The sequence below is a fragment of the Hyperoodon ampullatus genome (assembly GCF_949752795.1).
Source record: "Hyperoodon ampullatus genome assembly, chromosome: 13".
Taxonomy (NCBI): domain Eukaryota; kingdom Metazoa; phylum Chordata; class Mammalia; order Artiodactyla; family Ziphiidae; genus Hyperoodon; species Hyperoodon ampullatus.
In genome coordinates, this window is record NC_136926.1 from 38,113,031 (window position 1) to 38,136,411 (window position 23,381).

Consider the following 23,381-nt stretch of genomic DNA (forward strand, 5'->3'; position numbering starts at 1 on the left):
TGGACATGACCTGCCTACCTAGTAGGGTTGGGCGGATAAGAGGTCATGTATTTAAAGCACTCTGGATCAGCAAGGGTGTAATAAATGGTTACCCGCCTCTTAATTTATCAGGTGGTAAACAGGCTGAGGTCACTTAAAAGACCCATAGGATCTTCTAGCCCAAGGCTGTCCTGGCTGACCTTCCGACTGAGGGCAGGCGCTGAGCTGACCCGAATCTGCTGCTAGGTGATCGTACTCTGACCGCTCTCGCACTCTAGGGCACTGCTCCCGGTAAGGTCACTTTCCATGTTTCTAGTCTGGGCGGAGCAGGGTCCTGCGGGGTTGCCGACGCGGAGTGAGGTGGGTGGAGAACCCGAACGAGTCCGCCTGTGGTGCAGCTCCCCCAGTACGGGGCGGAAACTTGGAAACTTGGCGCGAAAAACGTGTGAGTCATGGGACCCTGAACTGGGCTGGCCATTCCAGTCGGGCCAAGTTCGCCAAGTTCTCGGGCGCGGCCACGCCCCCCGGGCCACGCGGCCAATCAGCGCCCACCGCGCACACACACACCCGCCTCCGTGTGTCCCGCAGAGTTGGCAGCCCCGGGGTGCGGGCGACATGGTGCACGGCAGGATCTCTCGGCTCTCGGTCCGCGACGTGCGCTTCCCCACGTCGCTCGAGGGCCACGGCTCGGACGCTATGGTAAGCGCTGCCTGACCGCCGGAACCCTCCCGCCCCTCCGACGCTGGGCCCTTTAGGCTCGGGGCACCCCACGGGCCCCAGGAAGGTTCCCAACCTTGGAACCGTTGCTTTTGTAAGTGGAGAGGTCGGGAAGGGGAATGAAGGTATCTAGAGACTCTCCACCCTCTTAGGTTTTTTTCTTTTTTCTTACTGTTCCTTTGCTGACGTTTAGTATTGCCTGTTTTTACATTTACAATTCTCATTTTGCTGGAAATGCGAATCGTATTTGCAAAACGATGTTGTTAGGTTCCCACCAGTGAAACCCTAAAACACAGCGCTAACTTCTCAACCAGAAGGAGACCAGGAAGCCCCGGGCAGGGTGTTTTAGGTGGTGATCCTGTTTCCGCCACAGCTTGCTGTGTGACCTGGAAAAGCTCCTAACCCAAGAAGCCCATCTGCGAAGTGAAGGAGTCACAGTCTGGCTGGAAAACCAGACGAACAAACTCGCAGTAACTGGGTTGTGTGAGAGGGGGCTCTCATGAAATTACCTGAAAACATGATTATAGAGGATGTGTCACATAAAGAGTCAAGTAGATGTCAGCTTTTGGAGATGCAGTAAAGTAAGCACTGAAGGGCATTTTTACTCCCTGGGAGTGTTAGCGGGACAGCCCACGCCGCCACCACCTTCTAGTGCAGTGGTTCCCAAATATGAGTCCTGTGCAGGGTCTCCTCCAGGCCTGTCCCCACTGGATCCTCACTGCCCCTCCCGGCCCACTCACACATGGCACACTGGAAAAACAAAGTTGCAGGGTCTGTAATGAATGTGTGAAACATCCATGTTAGGATAATGATTATCTGTTACTTGTATGGAGGGAGGGGAATGGGTACCCAAGGACTTTCATTCACACTGCAAAGTTTTGCCTCTTAAGCTGGGTGGAGGGCACCTTGATGTTTATTACATTCCCTAGGCTCTTTGTGTACCTGAAATGACCTCTTGTTAAAAAGTGCTAAAGTTACTTAAAAGAATGTCCTTTATTCTGAAATTAGGTTCTTCCTGCTTTTAAAAACCCTTATTTGTCCTTTCTTATATGATGTTATGGTAAATGACAAAAAACACCCACTGGGCAATCCTTTGTGGATCTCCAAACAAATGTTTGAAATTTTACTGACTCGTAAAATTCAAATACCTGATCATGTGCTATCGCCTCTGCCTCTCTGAGGTGTAGCAGCTGTGGGGAAACCACACAATCTCTCCAGGCCTGGGTTTTCTCATCTGTAAAATGGGTATAACAGTGTCTGCTTTATACATGTAAATGAGATGTGTGTAGAGAGCCTGACACAGAGAAGGCTGGCAATAACTGTGGCTGTAATTACTGTTTACATATGAAGAAACTGAAGCAGAAGAGTGCTGACCTCCACTTTTCTCTTCTTTGAATTTGTGAAGTGTTAACGTTGCTGGCTTACCGTGGAATAATTTAGGAAATGGAATTTGTCTCTGGCCTGAGTGGTTTATGACCTCTGGGTCAGGAGGGAGTATTATCTGACAGCTGTATTTTTTTTTTATTTATTAGTTTCTGCTTTATAACAAAGTGAATCAGTCATACATATACATCTGTTCCCACATCCCTTCCCTCATGCATCTCCCTCCCTCCCACCCTCCCCACTGACAGCTGTATTGCAAGCTCATAAATACTGAAGTATTATCTCCCACAGATATGGTGTGTTGTATGCTGATTTCCAAGTGCCTTCCTTTTATTTTATTTATTTATTTATTTATTTATTTATTTATTTATTTGGCCACCCCGAGGCATGCAGGATCTTAGGAGATCTAACTCGTGCCCCGTGCAGTGGAAGCGCAGAGTCCTAACCACTGGACCACCAGGGGACTCCCCCCAAGTGCCTTCTTAATCGCAAGTCTGCTTGTCAGTCCTCAGCACTACTGCCATGACTCTGAGGATTGCTCCCCGCACCCTCACTGCACGCAGCACTCAGCAATTCACCTCCCTCAGCACTTAGCAGCAGAGTGAGCCTTCCTGATCACAAGTAGGGTATTTTCATGAAGGAGCCCTGAAACTGTTCCCCATATTTGTTCAAGCAGTGGGTTCCAGTTACGATTTCTTACCAGCCTTTTAAGAAACGTGGAGCCCTCGGGCCTGCGGTGCTCTTAGCAGTGCTTATCCAGGAGCTCACTACGGTTCCAGAGAGCCCAGCTCCAGCTGAGCCTGCCACTTCCCAGCCAGACTTTTTTTTTCTTTTCCATTATAGTTTATATTAGATATTGAATGTAGTTCCTTCTGCTGTACAGTAAATACTTCTTGTTTATCTATTTTATATATAGTAGTTTGTATATGTTAATTCTAAACTCCTAATTTATCCCTACCCGCCTTCTCCTTTGGTAAGCATAAGTTTGTTGTCTATGTCTGTGACACTGTTTCTGTTTTGTAAAGTCCATTTGTGTGTCATATTTTAGATTCCACATATAAGTGATATCGTATGGTATTTGTCTTTCTCTGTCTGACTGACTTCACTTAGTGTGATAATCTCTAGGTCCATCCATGTTGCTGCAAATGACATTACTTCAGTCTTTTTTACAGCTGAGTAATATTCCATTGTATATATGTACCACATCTTCTTTATCCATTCATCTGTCAATGGACACTTACTTTGCTTCCATGTCTTGTCCCAGCCATGCTTTTCCTCTCCATTCCCCGTTGTCTGCTGAGCTCCCTGGAGCTGCTGTCCAGACCACTCTCTCCCGCCTCTGCCACCCAGTCCTGTGCCACTGTGTCGCCACAAAGACTGAAAACTAATGCGCCCTTGGCCCCACCTCTGCGCATCAGCCTCCAGCCATCCCTTTCATCTTTCCCTTTATTCTGTAAGGCGTGTCCTTCTCCAGAACTGATTTACGCCTGTGTCCCCATGCCCACCTTTCCTGACTGCCAGGGCCTGTTCCCTTTTCATTTTAAGTCTCTCCTTTTCTAGTGGCCCCTCTCCATCCCACATGGACAGGGCTTCCCACTTTGGAATAGTCTTTACTTGGCCCTTACACCTCTCCACCCCGTTTCTGTCCCTTCCCCACCGAACCCTAGATTACTGGTCCATGCCTGTTGCCTCCATCCCATACATCTACTTCCTCCTTAACCTGAAGTCGACCTGTGTCTCCTTCCTTCTCTTGGAGCTGCCCTTTCTATTTCTGCTTCCAGTGTCCTTCACCCTGGTCTACATTTCTTGCTGTCTGCTGCCCACCCCTCCCTCGCTGACCACTTGCCTTTCTGGCTGCTCCTTCCTATACTGACCACCTTCTTCCCTTTCAAGGCTCGGGCCTCAATGCCTTTCCTGTCTCATCACACACTCCCATTAAGACCCCCTCTGTGTTCATGGCTTCAGTGACCATTTTTATGCCAAAGACTCCCAGATCTCATTCCTGGATCTTCACTCTCACCTCAAGTCCAACTGCCATCCTTCAGGAGGACATTCCTTTTGTCCATTCAGAGCTCCTGTGTTTCCTTTGGGGAACATGAACAGTCCCCTCTGATGGGAACTCTTGTTGGTGTTTTCTGTTCTTACGTGATGTCATTCCCGGGTTTATTTGGGGATTTCTCACGTTTGCGGATTTGGGGGGAGCATTTCCCCTGCAGCACACAGACCCTGATTACTCAGCTGCCTACGTTGTCTTGGAGACGGATGCGGAAGATGGACTCAAGGGCTACGGAATCACCTTCACTCTGGGGAAAGGCACTGAAGTTGGTGAGTTGAACATCCCTTGAGGTTCCAGAATGCTTAAGTTTCATTTACATTCCAGTTCTGACCTTATTTTCCTCCGTATTTACACTGCTTGAAGTGAGTAAAAACAATGTTTGATGTTTTATTTCATTGGGATAAATTTTTAAATAGAAGAATTTGACTTATCTCCTTGTAGTCATCCATAGACTGCAGGTGAATCCTTGAATCTCAGCAGATTTCTCTGCAGAGCTTTGAGGACCTGAACTGCGTGAGTGAGTGAGGGACATGACGTACTCAGGCATACATTCACAGAACAAGGCTTATTGTTGTGTGCACAGAGTCTACTTGCTTTTTTGAATATTCCACACCGAGTTGGTTTCAAGTTCACTGCTCTTCTGGGCAGAAAAGGCTGTAGGTCCTGCCCAGTTTCAGAACTCTCATCTGGAAGAGCAGATAGTGAAGAATGCACATTGAGCCGTGAGTAGGCTTGTCTTTTCTCGGAGCTGGACGAGGGCTCAGCAGTCTTGAGCGTCCACATTTTTGGAGATAAGGAAACTGAGGCCCAGACAGCTGCTCGGTTAGTCCTGACTGCCTGAAGTGCTTTCTCTCCGGAATATTTACATACAAATTATTTGCTTGTTTTTTCTTTTAAATGCATAATTGTTTTTTTTTAATACACGCACAGTGTACAAAATTCAATATGTACAAAAAGAAGACCTCTGACAGATCAATTCCAATGGCTCATTAGGAGCTGAAGCTGAATTATGATAGGTTGAAAGGTGAGGGTCCAGGAAGGGAGGAAATAGATTCTCTAACTTTGGTGGTGATGCGATACCTCCCTCATGGATATTTGTACTGTCAGCCCTTGCCTAGTTGTAGAAGAAAAGTCTCGACCCACTGAACGATTTTAGTATCATCGAGCAGATAAAAGGTGTGTGTGTGTGTGTGTGTGTGTGTGTGTGTGTGTGTGTAGGACAAGGGAATCTTTCTTGAGCGTTATGTGGATGCCATCAGGCTGTTCCAGCTCCTCCCAGGGCTGCCATCCAGTCATCCGTCAGCTGGGCCTTCTGCAGACGCCTCCTGTGTGCTCCTGTGTGCTAGGCGCTCTGCCAGGCACTGCAGAAATGACTTTACAAACAGAGAGAAAGGGGACAGAGTCCCACTTACAAGGAGAAGGAAAGCACAAACTTCTCAGGGAGACAGACATAAAAGAATCAATAGTGCAGTGCGAGAAGGACTTTTTTTTTTTTTTTTGAGTACAAGCTACACGGAAAGAAGTTTAGTTCATTGCCCAGGAGGGTCAGGACGGCTTCAGAGCAATGGTGAGGTTTTGAGATGAGCCTTGAGGGGTAACTAGGAATTGGCTGGGCAGAAGGAGGCACCTCAGCAATGATTCCCTGACCCCCTTCCCCTAAGTCAACCATTCACTGTTGATGTTTTCCCCCAGGCAGTGACCGCTGACCCCCACAGGTTGCTGAGCTGTGTATCAGCTTCTCCTGCAACTTTAATTCTCTGGTGTAAGTTGAGCACTTTATGAAGCTGCTTTCTCCAACTATATAGGGCGGCCCCCAAAGTTTGTACAAAACTCAGCAAGCTTACAAGATGTGTTCTGGGACAAGCCATAAGAACCACTCTCTGTTAACAGCCAGGACCTGGAACTGGGCCCACAGCGGAGGGACGCTGCACTGTCACGTGGTCCCTGGGACAGATGTGTTGCTGAGTTCACTGTGTGGGGACCTCCCTGATCCCTCCCCTCCCCTCCCCACACTGTCCCAATGGATGCCTCGAGCAGGAGAAATCAATTTCCATCTCTCTGTGCCTGGAACAAATGGCTCTTTTGTGGTGATAGAGGTGGCTTCCGCCTATTTCAGACCACAGCATGACGGAACCCATTTTAATTTTAACCTTGTTGCATTTTTCAGGTGACTCACTGCCACTGCCGTCTCACTGAATGTGTTATGTGGTGTTCAAATTAAAGTTGAAAAAAATTCCATTAGCTCATCACGGTTCTTCTGCAGCCTTTATCAGCCTACTTACCTAATCATCTTTTATGATCCAAGAAAACAGAAAGAAAACAATGCTTTCCTCATTACTGTGAAGAAAGCGCCTATATGTGAGACAGCGGGGAAAGTTACGGTTGATTTTGTATGTATAAATGAGACCAATATAGTTTATTTTAACAGGAAAAGAAAAAGAGGTGAAAAAAGCATAATTTTTAAAGAGAAAAAATGGTCATAAGGGTTCTTGCCAGCATGAGAGTTCAGACCCACGGTCCTCCATAGCTTTTACTGACTTGTCCCTCCCGGGCAGGAGGTGCCAGGAAATGAGTCCTGGACAGATGTAGTCACAGGAGAGAACCCTGGCCTCAGTCAGCATGGAGCTGCCTTCAAGGCCGAGTGTTTCCAGATGGATTTCCCACCCATCGCTTCAGACGTGCACACCTGAAGTAGACTGTTCTCCACACTGGAGTCAGACCACCACCGCCCAGGTTTCTGTGGAAGGCACCAAATTTTAGTAAACATCCTGCAGTGGCCTCAGTTTGAGCGAGGAGAATCCACATCCTCTAGATGAATGTATTAGTGTTGCTTGCGCTTCTCTTAGAGCTGTGAAAGATGAGCCCATCCTCAACATTTGTTAAATGTGTTTGCTTTGTGATGCAAACAGTCCATGGTTTTCAGCAACCATCTATCTCAGTAGAACAGAGGTTTGATGCAGATAATGATACGGACTCTCTGAGTCGCTGACTTACTCTTCAGATGTCTTTAATCCAAGAGCACCGGCCATCAAGGAGTGAGGAACCCTCTGTCTTCTCACAGTTCTAGGGAATGAGCACCTGAACTGGAATCAGTCTGCATTCCATTAACAAAAGCCCTAGAGAACAAGGAAGGTGTGGATCAGCCCTAAATGCTCTATGTGAGAGCCAGTGCGAATTATCTGAGGGCTGCGTCACACAGAGGCCAAGCAGATCCTAAGAACATGTCTTAATACTTTCAAAACATCTTTCTCCTAAGATCTGACTGATAGTAAAACTGTGCCTCTACAACTACCCTGTGAAATGATGTGAGAATTTTAATATTGAAGCAGTGGCTATACCAAACAAAAGTTGATCAAAATTTTTTATAATAAATTCATTGCTTTAGGGCTAAGTTGATGACTTGGTTTGATTATTTTGGCCATTTACACATAGACTGAGTGTTTTATAGACTGAGCAAAGGATAGAAGGATCTTTCCCATACAGTTTGTTACTTTACTTGTTCATCTGACATAACACAATAAAGTCTTTTTAAAGTAGAACACCAGGGCTTCCCTGGTGGCGCAGTGGTTGAGTCCTCCTGCCGATGCAGGGGACATGGGTTCGTGCCCCTGTCCGGGAAGATCCCACATGCCGCGGAGCGGCTGGGCCCGTGAGCCATGGCCGCTGAGCCTGCGCGTCCGGAGCCTGTGCTCCACAGTGGAAGAGGCCACAACAGTGAGAGGCCCGTGTACCGCAAAAAAAAAAAAAAAAAAAGAAAAAAAAAGAAATAAATAAAGTAGAACACCAAAAATAAGTTATTGATGGTAATGCTGACCTAAATGAAGATTAACTTTGAAATTAGTTATGAAAAATGTAGTCTATCACAAGTCAATGGTAAGAAATTTAATGTTTATGAAAAATGTTTTCATGTAGTTTAACATTTTACATGTAAGTATTAAGCTAATTGCAAATACATTTCATTTTTAATAGAGTTATGCTGTGAATTCAAGATACTTTCTATACTTGACAATGATGAAAAGGCATTTTTTAAAAGAATTCTATAAGAGTCTTATTCCTTAGGAACAATGAATTAGCAAGGTTTGGTTTTGAAGCTGACATATGGACACTTTACAAAGTGAACAGGAAAATGATTTGGGAACATGATTTAAACTTGCACATTATGGCTCTGTCAATCAAAATGGGTTTGCTCTTTTCAGAAATTAAGCTCAGTATATAGATTAACAGCTATTCTATTGTGTGCTATTAGTTATGACAACCATAGAAGACATATTTGGGGCAATTTTTAAAGGCATGTACCTTTTGTATTTAAAATTATTTTCATTAATGCCCACATTAGATTGTTTGTGGTGCTTGCATGTCTTAATTTATTTACACCAAAACTAAACAAGAATTAAATCCCCTTTAATAGTTGTCTGTGCTGTGAATGCCCTGGCCCCCCACCTGCTTAACAAGGACCTCAGGGACATTGTTGGTGATTTCAGAGGCTTCTACAGACAGCTCACGAGCGACGGGCAGCTCAGATGGGTAAGGGACCTGTTTTGTAAAACACTTGTATAAATAACTCAGGTCTCATGTCCTTTGATTGCAGCATTTGTGAAAATAGAGACAGGTTTACAGTTTTAAGGTAAAACATTTTATTCAGATAAATTAGGGCTTGAACCATTTGGGCAATCAGTATTTTGAAGTAATCTGTTCCTTTCTGTAAGACTTGAATCTGGACATATTTGGATCCTGAGAGCTATCTCTGCCCTTATGGACCTCACCTCTGCTCCCTGGATGGGGAGAAGTAGTCTAGACCCTCTAGAGGATAAAGTGCTGAATGGGCAACCTTTTTAAGGGAGATATAATATGAGTAGAATTGAAGTTGTGGGAGGCGGTTATTAAGGACAAACGTAAGAGAAGAGCAAAGGTTAAGAAGAGAAAGACCAGAGCACCTTTATGTGTATAGGGCTATATTTGAACCCTAAGTTCAAAGCATGAAGAAAATGAGGTTCTAGAGAGAGGATTTTATCACAGTAAGGTCAGTCTAGCAGCCAAGACCTTGCCGATGTCTCCTGACATCAGCTCTGTCTTTTCCTAAGTGCTCAGTCTCCTGTCCATGCACAGAGAAAGGCACATTGTCCACATTGCCTCGAATTTCATTCTTAACTTCTGCCAACCAAGTGAAACTTGCTTTTAAAGCATCCCTTCGAAGGAGTTCCCACTGGTCGAATCTGGGACAATTCAAGCATCAAAAGAAGTGTGGTGGTGATGTTTACCAGTCACTGAATAACATAAGACTCCATGAGTCTGTTCAGATAGCAAACAACCAACCAACAAGGGAAACTTTGTCATTACAATCAAATACACACTAATATAACAGGAATGGTAACATTAGAAAACCACCATATTACAACCATACCTGTAATTGATTGAGGTAAGAATCACCAATGGATGCTAAAACTTGGGGGCAATATTAATCTCCTTACTTAGAAAGGGAAATGGTAACCACACAGTGGGGAAGCCTAAAGGATACTGCCTTACCCAAGTGCTAAAAGATAATAGCCCTAACAAAAAAAATGTGGTGGCAACGTTGCAACCTAATCATGATGGGGCTGCAGACCAACCCAGATGGAGGAACACTGTGTAAGTCAACTGGCCTGTACTCTTTGAGAATATTGATATCATTTTTAAAAAGAAGAAAACTTGCTCCAGATAAAGAGACTAAAGTGAAATGTCAAAAAAAAAAAAAAAAAAAAAAGTGAAATGTCAGCTAAATGCAATATGTGAATACAAGAAAGTACATTATTGGGACAATTGGTGAAATTTGATTATGGACTGTCTTTGTAGGTAATAGTATTCTATCAATGTTATATTCCCTGAATTTGATCCTTGTTCTATGGTCATGTAAGAGAATGTCCTTGTTTTTAGGAGCTAGATTCTGAAGTATTTAGGGTTAAAGGGGCATGATATTTGCAACTTACTCTCAAATTACTCAGTGAAATAAGTTTATATTATATATTTTATTTTTCTGTACATATGTGTATATGTGTGTATATATGTATATGCAAAGAGAGAGAGAAATATATAGGAGTTCTTTGTACTATTCTTGCAAATCTTCTATAGGTTAGAAACTATTGAAAAAGAGCTTACCCTCTAAGTGAGTTTCCATCGCTGCCTTTTAATTCATGAAACATGTCCCTGGCTAGAAGACCTAAATATCTTTTTCTTTTCTAAGAAGTGCTGGTGTGTTTTGCTTCCTAACCAGATCGGTCCCGAGAAGGGTGTGGTGCATCTGGCCACGGCGGCCGTTCTCAATGCCGTGTGGGACCTGTGGGCCAAGCAGGAGGGAAAGGTAATCCTCCAGACAGCACCTCTGTGACCCTGCAGCACAAACACTTCCTCTACGAGCAAAGGCAAACGCACAGCAGGCTCCCAAGTGACATACGGAGAATTGTTCGATTATTCGTCTTCGCTGAGAGGTACTGGCCACAGTCAGGTTGTTGTTGGAGTAGGTTAGAAAGGGCTGAGCAAGAAGGGGTGGCAGAGACGAGGGGCTGGGAGGCAGCGTGAGCCGATGGGCAGGCAGGCGTTAGTCTGATAGTGGGAATTTGCCACTAGTGCATTTACTGTCAGAAAACAAGTGGGTACTTCACACGTTTTGGGTACTTCACACATTTTACAAATCTTTTCTTTTCTTCAAGCCTCTGTGGAAGTTACTTGTTGACATGGTAAGTAAATTCTTTAATATTCTCATTGTTTCTGTAAATGAAATGGATTTCATGGATTACTTGCCTTTTGATAATCAGTAAATACATTCAGCACTGTCTCTGGATCAATCACTGTAGTGCTGATCAAACAAAACCCAGTAAAGTCTAATATTCTTTTTATTTTTTGGCTGCATCGGGTCTTTAGTTGTGGCACACGGGATCTTTGTTGCGGCGTGTGGGCTTCTCTCTAGTTGTGGCATGTGGGTCTTTTCTCTCTCCAGTTGTGGCGTGCGGGCTTCTCTCTAGTTTTGGCTCGCGGGCTCCAGAGCGCGTGGGCTCAGTAGTTGTGGCGCACGGGCTTAGTTGCCCAATTAGGGATTAAACCCGCGTCCCCTTCATTGCAGGATGGATTCTATACCACTGGACCACCAGGGAAGTCCCAAGTCTAATATTCTTTTTCTGGTATTTGAAGTAACAAAGAGCTGTGCTCATGCAGGCAGGGAGGTCCGATGGTCCCGCCTCCCCCACTGTGGCACTTGCTTCCACATGTAATACAAATTCTTGAGTTTCCATTTCCTAACTGTGAAAAGGGGATAATCATAACTTCTCTAGAAACTCCATAGAATTGGTTTAAAGGCAATTGAGAAAAGTGCTTTACAAACTCTGATGAGCAAGATGTTATTATTAAAATATTATCTGGTCACTTTGACTCCAAGAGTAAATGGCAGATCAGACTCTTGAGCAAGGAGCCCACGGTGAATTCTAAAGATGTGCCCCTGCCGTTTCCTTTCTCCTTGACCTGTTGATATCAGGGATGAGCACCTGGCTGCCAAGGAGGAAAAAACTCTGGGCAGGTTAAGGGGAGTGAACTTCAGACCCAGGCAGACCTGGCTTTGAATCTGGACTCCGCCACTTCCTGGCTGTGTGACCTTGAGCATGCCGCTTAACCTCTCTGAGCATCATCTTGCTCGGGGCGATGCCTTAGATGGTTGCTGAAAATCTGGTGGTTAACAAACGAAGGTCCTGGGACTTCCCTGGTGGTGCAGTGGTTAAGAATCCGCCTGCCAGTACAGGGGACACGGGTTCGAGCCCTAGTCCAGGAAGATCCCACATGCCGCAGAGCAACTAAGCCTGTGCGCCACAACTACTGAGCCTGCACTCTGGAGCCCACGAGCCACAACTACTGAGCCCGTGTGCCCTAGAGCCCGTGCTCTGCAACAAGAGAAACCACCGCAATGAGAAGCCTGCGCACCGCAACAAAGAATGGCCCCCACTCGCCGCAGCTAGAGAAAGCCCGCACCCAGCAACAAAGACCCAACGCAGCCAAAAATAAAATAAATAAATTTACTAAAAAAAAGAAAAAGAAAAAACAAAGAACCATGGCCTTGAAGACTGTTGGGCCGGCAGACGTTGTCTCTTCTCTGGAGGAAAGCGAAAATGAGAGGCTGTAACATCATCTCTCTGACATGGTTGCGGGTGGCATGGGGGCGCCATCTGAAGGGGAAGGACGTGGACCTCTTGAGCCACCTGCAGGCTCAAGGTTGGCCTCTCAGAGGGGTGCTGGAGGTGGCCCCCAGAACTGAATGATTTGGGGCCACTAGGAAGGTGCCTGAAATCCCACCTGTGGACTTTTCATTCTTTTGGATCCTGTTCCCTGTTTCAATGCCAGTGGTCTTAAAAGAAGCAGAATCTCAGCATTGAGAGCTTTTATGATACTTAAGGGTTACAGTGGAGTACTATTGGTCACAGTACAACCTGCTTCCAAACTGGCTGACTTAGATTGGGGTGGGGGGGTCTCGCCAGAGACCCAGCCGAGAATGTGGGCCTCCCCAGTGAGGCCAAAGCCCCGACTTCGGGGAGGGAGGAGAAGGGGACCCAAAGGTCCTTTCCCGGACAGAATAAGCCCATGTCCAGCAGATTCTTAGAAACATAATCCACTTGTGAATTGATGTGGGCCTTTCCTACCTGCTGTCTTGCTGCCAGGACCCCAGGAAGCTGGTATCCTGCCTAGATTTTAGGTACGTCACCGATGTCCTGACAGAGGAGGAAGCCTATGGTGAGTCATCCCCAGGAACTGGGAGCTTTCTGGTCCATTCCTATATGGAAGCAATGGGGCCGAGTGCTTTGTTGTCTAAAAGAGTGATAATGCTTTTTATTTTTTCCAGAAATCCTGCAGAAAGGTCAAGTTGGGAAAAAAGAGCGAGGTGGGTTGTGAGAAAATTCTCTTCATTATTTTTGCTATCATTGTGCACTTATGAGTGTCCCCGTCCTTGAGTGTCCAGGGGTTCGCATCATCCCCCTGCAGCAGGCCCACGGACAGACGGTTGAGTCTAGATGCAGCGGCCTCCTGGTGTGACCTCTTAGGTTAGAGTTCACTTTGGCCACTGCTGGGAGCAAGGCTGGTTTTAGGGTTACACCACACGCCACGGGCAAGGCCTTGGCCAGCAGGGCGTCCCAGGGGGTATCCCGGGCCCTGGGTGTGACATCCTTGGGATCCGCACCGCCTCCGGGTGCCTGTGCAGGGCGGGCAGGAGAACAGCTGGATTCTCTGTGGGCAGCGCCTTAGCCACGGGCAAGTCTAAAGCTGAAGGTCCCGCAAACACAAAATGTTGACGAGCGTCGTGTTTCCACAGAAGAGCAAATGCTGGTGCACGGCTACCCCGCCTACACAACGTCGTGCGCCTGGCTGGGCTACTTGGACGCCACACTGAAGCAGGTGGGTGCTTGAACCTGGTTTTCTAGACAGGCTTTCTGGAGAGACGTCATGTTTTCCTCTTAGCCTTTCTGAATCGTTAGAGATCCCAGGCCTCGCCCTGGAGGTCCTTGGACGTGAGCAAAAGGAAAGCCGTTTCCGTTGTGGACGCTAGGCCCGTGAACTGGTGAGCCCCACCTTGGCCCTGGAGGGGGAAGCTGATTCCCGGGCAGAGGCAGCAGCATAACATGGTGCAATGTGAGCCCTAACCGTGCTCTGCCTCAGTTTCCTCACTGCAAAGTGGGGAAATAATAGCTGTCCGGGGGCGGGGGTTGGTTTTGAGGATTCCGATGAATGCTGCCGTGGTGTGATGCTCGCAGCACATGGTGGCACCTGGTGGGCGGTCGGCGCCTGCCTGCTTTACTGCCCTTTCCCATCACCCCGCGCTCACCTGCCGCTGAGAGCGAGAGAGAGGGGAGACTAGCTTCTGTTCGTTACTCTTTTATCCACTCATTCTGTGGATGCCACAGAACATCCTGGCTTTAAAAAGAGGGACAGAAATGCTCCATTCCCCAACCGGGAATGTTGTGACCATTAATGAAATGGTTCCCATAGAGATGAGGAAAGAAAGTCACCAAGCGGTCATGCCCTGTTGGCTAAGCTGTTTCTGCTCTGAATTTCAACACATGGTGGTTCTTCTGGTTCATGGTACAGCCGTAGCGTTTGTGAAGCCCAATCAGAGGTGGCCAAGGTGCTGCTCAGACCCAGGGGTGTGTGTGGTGATGGCTCTGCTCCTCTCCCCACAGCTCTGCAGCGAGGCGCTAGAGGACGGCTGGACCAGGTAACTTATTAGGGTGAACTTGACTCTCCAGTTAGCGAGAGAGGCTGGTCGGTTGAGAGGAGCCAGGATTCGCCCGGAGCAGTCTGGTGTGTAAGGACACACCAGGGAAATTTCAGCTGAAGCTCTTTCTCCAAAGACGAGCTCTGAGTCTAGTTAGAATCCTGGAACATCAGAGTTGAAAGAGATCATTGATTTCCAGCCCCGATCTAGAAATCTACTCTTTACTATAGTAACAAGCATTGATTCAGCTTCTACGTGAAAACCTCCAGAGGCAGCGAGCTTGTAGGGCACTTGTGCATTGTTGGAAGGCTCTGAGTGTTAGAAGAGCTTCAGTGTAGCGGACCCTTTGCTTCCCTATAACTTCCAGCCACAGGTCGCAATAATTCTCTTCGGAGTTCTTCTCCCAAGAGCCTGGTCCCCCTCTTCCCCAGGCCACCTCCTCTCCAGACTAAGCCTCTGCCTTCTCTTCTGTCCTTCTCCTGCGTGGTTATGGATCCCTGGGCATCCTGGGGTTTCCTTGGGGTAAACTACGGTGGGCAGTGGCCCCGAATCCCGAAGCTGTGCAGGACACAGGGACTACCACCTTTTGATCTGGTCACTGAGCCCATCCGTGCGGCTCAAGGTAGACATTGTGCCTGTGAGCCGTCACCAGGCTCTCTGGGCAAGTCTGGCCACCCGCCTCCTGCCACTCCAGGTGTGGTCTGTGGAGCAGCAGCACTAGCGTGCCCTGCTGCTGCTCGCGGTAGATTTAGAAAACCATTTGTATAGGTTGCTTAATAAGTAAGGACCAAAAACAAGATCTCCCATCAACTTTAAAAAACAAGTGCAGAATCTTGGGCCTCACCCCAGACCTGCTGCATCAGAATCTGCATTCTAACAAGATCCCTGGGTGATCTGTGTACCCAGTGAACTTTGAGAGGCACTGAACTCTGGTTGAATCCTCAGCTAAGTAAAGGGTTGGGGACTGAGAACTTGATGGAGGCAGCATGAAGCAGTGGAAAGAGGCTTGGGATGTGGGGGATTTGGAATCAACATTATGCCTTTTCCCTTCATCTCCTGCAGTGCCTGCCTGCTGTGTGACCATGGGCACATTGTTCAACCTCTCTGAACCTCATTTTCTCTATATAAAATGGGAATAATAATATCTCATGGTTCTCATAGTTGCTGTCTCTGAAAAGGACCAGCACAGCTGGGATTGGTAGCAGGTGCTCAGTAAGTGCTGGCACCTTCCCTCCCTCCATGTACCCAGGAAAGGCTGGAGCAGACACCGCTAGGAGTCAGAGAAGGCCGAGGAGAGATTCCTAGGCCCCTGAGCATGGGAAGCCCAGCATCCAGAAGCTAAGGCTTCCACCCAGGATAGAAAGGTCATCTTTAGTGTGTTTGGTGCTGAGCGCAGGGGAGAGAATGGCACAGGCTGTGAGAGGGGCTTTTTTGTCAGCACAGAGGGTGGGTGTTGTGGAGAGGAGGACCTTGGGCCATCCTGGCTCCAAAGCAGCAGACTGGCGTCCGTGTGTAGGACAGAGAGGCTGGTGAGTGAGGGAGAGGATGCCAGCTCACCCGCCAAGTCTGACTATGCCTTTTCTGTTCTTAACTCCTCTTCGTGGCACAGCAAAAACTCAGTTAATGTTATTAAAGATCTAGCTGCTCTGTCCATTGCTGGACTTCAGGACAGCAGGTAATTTAGAGTTACGGCCCCGATACTGAGTAAAAAGATACACTTACAGGGTTATTTTTGAGTGGCTTGTCTGAAGATTGATTGGGAAAGGGCAAGAGTTTACTAGAAAATGTGACCTGTGAATTATTGACAGAAACAGTCACTTCTGCAGAAAAGCCACGTATCTTTGCCAAGTCAGGGGACAGATCTAAGTTACGAGACCAAACTTATTTTATAGGTTTAAGGTAAAAGTTGGTGCTGATCTCCAGGATGACATCCGTAGATGCCGACTCATCAGAAACATGATCGGCCCTGAGAAGACGCTGGTAAATAACCTCCCTGCCGCTGAGAAGTAAGCAGCTGTATTTGAGAAGCCTTGTCTAGGGCCAAAATACAACTTGTTTCAAGCAAGGATTAAAGAACATTGGGAATTTTAACACCGTATGTCAGAAGTACAGCTTTGAGCTCTTGGAGTAGGCGAATTGTTTAAAAAAACAAAAAAAAAAACCCAAAAAACTGAGGGGGCTGATTGATAGTTTTTTTTTTTCTGCAGAACTAATTCAGTAAGATCAGGTTTAGGGATTGTTCCTTTGTGCTAGGACAGATGCGCCTGAGCAAACAGGTCTCCCATTGGCGCCCCCGGTATGTCAATCATTCAACCCCCCTTCTTAAATCCGCCAACCCGCCTTCAGGTAGGTGGGTCTCAGGGAGCCATTGCTCAAGAAATGCTGGAACTTTTGCCGAGATAAATGTTAAGGATCAGTCATTCCTATGTATTTTTATAAAACATTTCTTCCTATGTGTAAAATATTTTCATAAAATAGTCACAGTAAGATGTTTTTATATCTTTTTGGAGGCATGTTTCATATATTAAAATAGAAGTTTTGAGTCCTGGACCTAAGATCAAAAGTCCCATTATTTATACATGAATTAACGCTACTTTTGTCTTGCGAGGTCATTCTCATCTAAATAATTTATGACAGGAATAGATTCTGGGCGCACTATCCTCTGGTTCCCAGAGTCCCACAAGGGACCTCTTATCACGCAGCACATTCTACTAAAGAAATCCATCTCTGTGTCTGGCTTCTCCAAGTGTGATGATATTGGGGATGGAGAGGCCCTTTCTTGTCTCTGCACACCCAGCACCTGGCTTCCTGGCAGTCTCACTGCACACAGAGGGCCCAGGCCTTAAGAGTGAGAGGCCTGGATTTGAACTCACCATTTACTTATCGTCCTTGAGCAAGTTAATTCTCTGCGTATCAGTTTTCTTGTCTGTAAGATGGGTTAATGTGAACTGCCTCATAGAGTTCTTATATTAAATGGGGCAAAATCCATTAAATGCCTAGCGGAGTAGATGCCTAGTTAATGGTAAGAGTTTGGGTTATTTATTATTGTGCCAAACACATAGTAGGCAATAGCCAATAAGTGACTATTGAACGAACTCAGTATTAACTGTGCATGATTCAGAATGTGATAAAACAGTTCCTACAAATGATGAACCCTGCAAGACACATGTATTTGGGTGGTTTCTAAATGTAGATCAGGCTGGAGCTCCAGGGCCAGCGAGCACTTCTGGGCCCAGGCCAGGGCACTTCTGGACCTCACAGTGGCTCCCTGAGTGACTTGCATCTCCTCTGAGACAGTATCTGGAGCCAGAGTTCATCTTGGTGGCTGCTCTCGGGCTCCTTTTGTTATGGGTGTGTGCTGGGCCCCAGCAGTCAGGGGCACCGAGTGACAGCGTTTCCTCCTGGGAGCCACAGCCTGCAGCAAGGTCAGCAGCGGGCACACCTCCCCATGAAGGGTCCCTCCGTCCTTTCAGATGATGGATGCCAACCAGCGCTGGGATGTTCCCGAAGCCGTGGAGTGGATGGCAAAGCTGGCAGAGTTCAAGCCCCTGTGGATTGAGGAGCCCACCTCCCCTGATGATATTCTGGGGCATGCCACCATTTCCAAGGTAAAAAACCTGCTGCTACTGCTAGAGTGGTGGTCACAGATCCTAAGATTCCTGGGCTTATTCCCTTTCACAGTTCTATTTATTTTAGAGAAACTAAGTTGCTACAAGTTGAAAGGCTACCAGCAATCCAAAGGTTAACAGACCTCATTCCCATACTTTGTAAATACAGAAATCTGACTGATACTCAAATATTTTACTCACCCAGATTGAAACAAAGTGTAGATTCCTCTGGCTGATTCACAAGCAAAGGTTTGCTTAGCTAATGTCAAGGTCAGGCCTCCCCCTGAGAAGGCTGCCCATCCGTTTCCACAGAGCCCTTGAACCAGGGCGCTTCCTGGGCAAACTCACCTGAATTCGGGCCGGCTTCTCTCCCTTTCATATGTAAGAATATGTGAGAAATATCCTGTCTCTCAGGGAGAGTCTCCCATTAGCCGGGTTCACAGCACAGATCTATAAGCCAGAGTGCCAGGTGGGTCACTCATAAGGAGAAAGTGTAACTTCTGGGAGCCCTATATTTTTGCATCCTGACAGAGCAAGCTCCATGAGCAGCCTTATTTAAACCAAAGGCTGCCGGATGGGTGAGAAATCAGGGAGGAACTGGTTGTGGGATGGAACACGTGCTGGGGTCAGACAGAGATGGCCCAGTGCACCCCCCACCCCCTCTACCACCTTCTGCGGCTCCTTAAACTTCACACGGCTCGACGGCAGGGCTGTTTCCTTCTTCAGCTCTAAATAGCTGAACAGCTCTAAATATTTTTAAACATTAGGAGTCTCAGTTCAAAAACTTAGGCAAATAACATCAGGTTGCCTTATATTTCACAGGCACTGGTCCCCCTGGGAATTGGCGTTGCCACCGGAGAACAGGTAAGAGATGTCTCCTCAGGGTCAGCACACACTGGCCACCGACTGGGGACACTGGCATATGCTAGGCTACATCACCTCTGTTGTTCTGAGTTGGGAGATTTTCTTAATCTTAGAAATTGGGTCACCTTAGACCACTTCATAGTCTGGAGTAACATATATATAGTAAAGAGCTTGCATGTTCTTCTACAATTCCTATGACTAAGGTCATTTATCTTTTTCAAAGTAGCTCATCGGAATTTACAAGGCAGCAATTTAAAGCTGCAGGGGCCTAATAAGCACCATGTGGTTTTAAGAAAGCCAGCTTCCAAACTGGGTAAACATGATAGCGTTCCCTTTTTGTGCTTATAAACGAAGCATAAGCGCCTGCCAAAGCCCGCGGCAGGCGGCCCACGAGCGGAGCTGTGTGAGGGAACAGATTCTCGGCTTTCCCAGCAAAAGGAGCAGCGCCGTTCTGCCACGCTTCTGTTTCGTCGCCCGCGCCACCTGCTCATCGCCATCCCCTTATTTCATCCTGATGCTTCATCTCCCACTTAGAGGTGGTGGTTATGCACTGATAGGTGGCGAGTGGTGTGACTTTTACATGACACACACGTGGTTCTGCCAGCAAATCTGTAACGAAGTGATCAGAAGGTCCCTGCCTGGCCTGTCAGGGCTCACCTCATGCCAAGTGAGAACAAAAAATGAATACAGTCCGGGCTTCCAGGAGGCCACCGATGACTCAGAATGGGCACAGTGCCAGGTGTATAGATCCTGAAGGCCGAGGCTGACTCTTCTGTTGGCGTATTTTAATTCTATTTCCAGTGCCACAATAGAGTGATATTTAAGCAACTCCTACAGGCAAAAGCCCTGCAGTTTCTCCAGATCGACAGCTGCAGGCTGGGAAGTGTCAACGAGAACCTCTCAGTGCTGCTGATGGCCAAAAAGTTTGACAGTAAGGGCACCGCGGGGTCGCGGACCAAACACCATTTCCCTGCCTGGTTCCCTCTGGAGTTCCCCATTTTGACTTTTTTCTAACTCTCATTTAGGCTTAATCAGGGAATCTCTGATGATTTTCATTCCTAAATATTAATGATTTGATCACCTGCAGGCAACAAGCAAAGCCACAGGTTCTCCTTCACTTCTCCCTCGCTGCCCTACTTGGCACTCAGTGGGAATCTGTCTTCACTTTTAGTTCCTGTGTGCCCGCATGCTGGTGGAGTTGGCCTCTGTGAACTGGTGCAGCACCTGATTATATTTGACTTCATATCAGTCTCTGCAAGCCTCAAAGACAGGTCAGTGATGTGGCATTAACTTCAGTACTGTCTCTCAATCCAAGCCAGACCCCTGGCCACTGGCACATCCCATAACTCAAAGGCAGTTTGAGACCCACTACTGCATAGTCTTTTTTCTTCTAGAGGGTGGTTTCCTGGTAGCTGACTTACTGTTTTCTAGGTACATAAGGGGGGGTGGGGAGAGTCTGCAACCAAATGGAAACCAGAAACAGCTCCTGTTTCTGACTTTCTAAAGCCCCGCTTTCATTGTATGTATTCTCTCTGCTTCTGTCCAATTTCTTCCCAACACTGGAGTCTTCAGGATCTGGCTGCATCTTTTAGTTCCATCTTATTTCTCAACATGCGCCAGGTGAGCTTTAAATTAGGACAGTCTCCTTCCAGTCACCTGCAGACATACGAGTTTATTATGCCTTTCTTTCCTCCAAGAATTAAATGCGATAGCGCAGAAAGATCACTAGGGGTATACAGTGAAAGCATGAGGACACGCACGGGAAAGGTGAACATCAAGTTCAGGATTGAGAAGTGGTACCTGTGAGGGTCTACAGGGACTTCAACTATAAAGTAATGGTTCTTTCTGCAGCTGGGTATTTAAACCCGAGATATTTTAAACTAGAAAAACGAACACTCCTAGGTTATTCTGCTTTTGCCCCCTCATTTCAGTTCCTTAAAGCAGGACTAAGGGAGGGGCTCCAACCAACCTTGACAGGTCCTGCAAAGTTTTGAGGAATGCAAAAAAGAGGGTCAGCTCTGACCCACTGGACACTATGCCCACCCATGAGTGAGTGAGAACCTCATACCACCCCCTGAAAGCAGACCTCACTGCTTGGGAATGCCACCATGCAGGAGGGACAGCCACCAGACACAGATGCTGTGTGCTGTCACCTGCTTTGTAACCCTGTGTGTGGAGCACCGCTTCCCTGTTCATTCTTCAAGGCCCACTGTCCTCTCCCAAGGGGCCGGTTCTTCATCTGTAGCCTGTTCTTTATAGATTATACACAGTACATATTATAGTCAACAACTTGGTATCTACGGCCATTGAAACCACAAGGCCCTCTCTTACCAGTTCCTTTGTGTCCCCAGCACTGGACACAGGGCCTGCTCATCTCAGCTGTTCATTAACCAATGGCTGAAGTAAGGCAGTAGAATTAGGTCAGTTGCCCCAAGTCACAAAACTAGACAGTGGCTGACACCAAATTTGAACAGATTGGTCTGATCCTAAAACCTGTGTTCTTCTAAATCATTTGTGTAGCTGGAAGGGACCTCATTTGGTGACTTTAATCTGTTCACCTTTTGGCTAGAGGCACCCAAATAATCCCAGATACATCTAAGTCTAAATTGATGCCTTTTGGTTCACAAAACCTTAAGTTAAAAGATACTTCACAGTTCATTTCATCCAAGCCCCCACACTGCTTTACCTTACAGAGAAGAACCTGAAGTCCAGAGGCTGAGGGACTTACATAGAAATACATGGTATCAGCCAAGCCTTGGCAGAGTCCATCCTTTCTTAGTGGCGCTTGCCCCTTTGCCCTAACAGCACCACATGAACTATCTAACCGAAGGCATTGTTACCCCAACCCGATTCCTTCCTCCCAGGATGTGTGAATACGTCGACCACCTGCACGAGCACTTCAAGTACCCCGTGATAATCAAGGCAGCTTCCTACATGCCTCCTAAGGTGAGTTTGGCCAGGGAGGCCCCCCCAGAGGAGGCGCTGCCAGCCCTGCCCTACTCTTCTCAGGAGCTAGACCCCAGAGCACAAAGCTTTGTCTCCTTCAAGTCTGTTTTCAATATCTAGAAACAAATGGCCCTTTAGTTAGTCAAATTCCCCAGGCCTGAAGGTCAGGATGCCCCTGACAAGGATTCTCTCAGGCCAGCCTTTCCTCACCAGCTGGACCTGAAAACATGCACTCCTTGGGCCCTTCCTGCCCCAAACAAAACTAAACTAAAAAGAAAAACCCGGCACCATCTAGCAAGTTAGTGAAAGGTTTTGACTGCAGTTGTGTTATCTGTGCCATTTATCCTTCTGTTCAAGAGATTGGGGCTCATTTTCACCAACAGAGGTTGAACTATCAAAGGAAGTGTGAATAGTTAACTAATCCTGAGAAGCAGCCAATACAGTGCATCCCTCGCCCCCATTTCAAACAACCTGCAAACTTATTTTTAAAATATTAATTCAGTTGCCTCTGGCTTTGATTTAAAAGCATTTCTAGGAACAGCAGAAATAAGTAAAATAAATGACTTTTGTTCTAGGTGGTTATTAACATGATTCCATTTTTTGTCTTTGATAGGATGCTGGTTATTCAACAGAAATGAAGGAGGAATCTGTAAAGAAACACCAGTATCCAGATGGTGAAGTTTGGGAGAAGCTCCTTGCTGCTCAAGGGAATTAGAGCTGAATGCTTAACAGCTTTTGCTTTAAGTGAAAAGGCTTAAAATTTCTTGGGTATGGTTTTACAAAAATAGAAAAAAAAATTCATCCTACCAATCAGAACAAGTTCAGCTGAAAGTCATACTAACCTCAAGCATCATTACTTGATCCTTTCGGCAAAAAACACATTCTCCTATGTAATCTTTAAACAAAAGTAGATCCAACTGTCTCAAAGTCCAGGAAGATGTTAAAATTTCTATCACGTGCTGGTACCTAGACATTAAACTTTGAAAATAAGCAGCCATGTTGGAATAATTCCTTAATCTTTTAAAAAACACGCTTGTCATAAATTAGCATAATAAAACAGTCGTGCAGCACTATGGGGTATCTGATATGCAGCAAAGGTAAAAACATTTCACTGATCAGCCCTGAGGTGGTTTAGCATCTTTCTCTTGCTCAGTCTAAGCACGTTATTAGAGAATTCACACCATGCTGAAGCTAATGAGGGTAAAGGGATATTTCATAGACTATTTTTATAACCCTTAAAGCCTTTATCCCAAATAATCATTGTATTTTAATGATAAAATGCAGCTAGAATTAGATGAATCATAGAAAAATAGGGTGAAATATAGCTTAGTCAGCATTTCTAAAATATACCTTACCCATCTAAGCAGCATCCAAAAGAGAACACAGCATAGGTATGTTAAATCTGTTTTAGGCAGGAACTGAGCAGATAAATGGCAACATAGAATTAAAAAAAACAAAACAAAACATGAATGCAGAACATTACAGCAAGATATAAAACAAATATAACTATATGTTCATAACCACACTAGAGGGTTCAGTTAAATCTGTTTTAGGCAAGAACTGAGCAGATAAATGGCAACATGGAATTAAAAAAACAAAACAAAAC

General features: G+C 46.4%; 1 protein-coding gene across 4 annotated transcripts; it reads left to right on the forward strand.

Moving 5' to 3' along the window:
• Window positions 1–594: 594 nt before the first annotated feature.
• On the forward strand, window positions 595–22,765 carry ENOSF1 (enolase superfamily member 1; the record flags this gene model as incomplete). 4 transcript variants are annotated; one of them, XM_079718016.1, is made up of 16 exons in its annotated part: window positions 595–678; window positions 4,296–4,404; window positions 8,544–8,659; window positions 10,356–10,469; window positions 10,819–10,845; window positions 12,808–12,880; window positions 12,990–13,028; window positions 13,458–13,540; window positions 14,323–14,357; window positions 16,250–16,337; window positions 17,831–17,965; window positions 18,788–18,829; window positions 19,631–19,760; window positions 20,001–20,100; window positions 21,694–21,775; window positions 22,389–22,765. In XM_079718016.1, the coding sequence occupies 16 exons, from the start codon at window positions 595–597 to the stop codon at window positions 22,488–22,490; spliced, it is 1,359 nt and encodes a 452-aa protein (XP_079574142.1). In that variant the 3' UTR covers window positions 22,491–22,765. The 4 variants fall into 4 exon arrangements, with proteins under 4 accessions (XP_079574142.1, XP_079574143.1, XP_079574144.1 ...); XM_079718017.1 differs by having other exon boundaries at window positions 10,383–10,469; XM_079718018.1 differs by lacking the exon at window positions 18,788–18,829 and having other exon boundaries at window positions 10,383–10,469.
• Window positions 22,766–23,381: the final 616 nt, after the last annotated feature.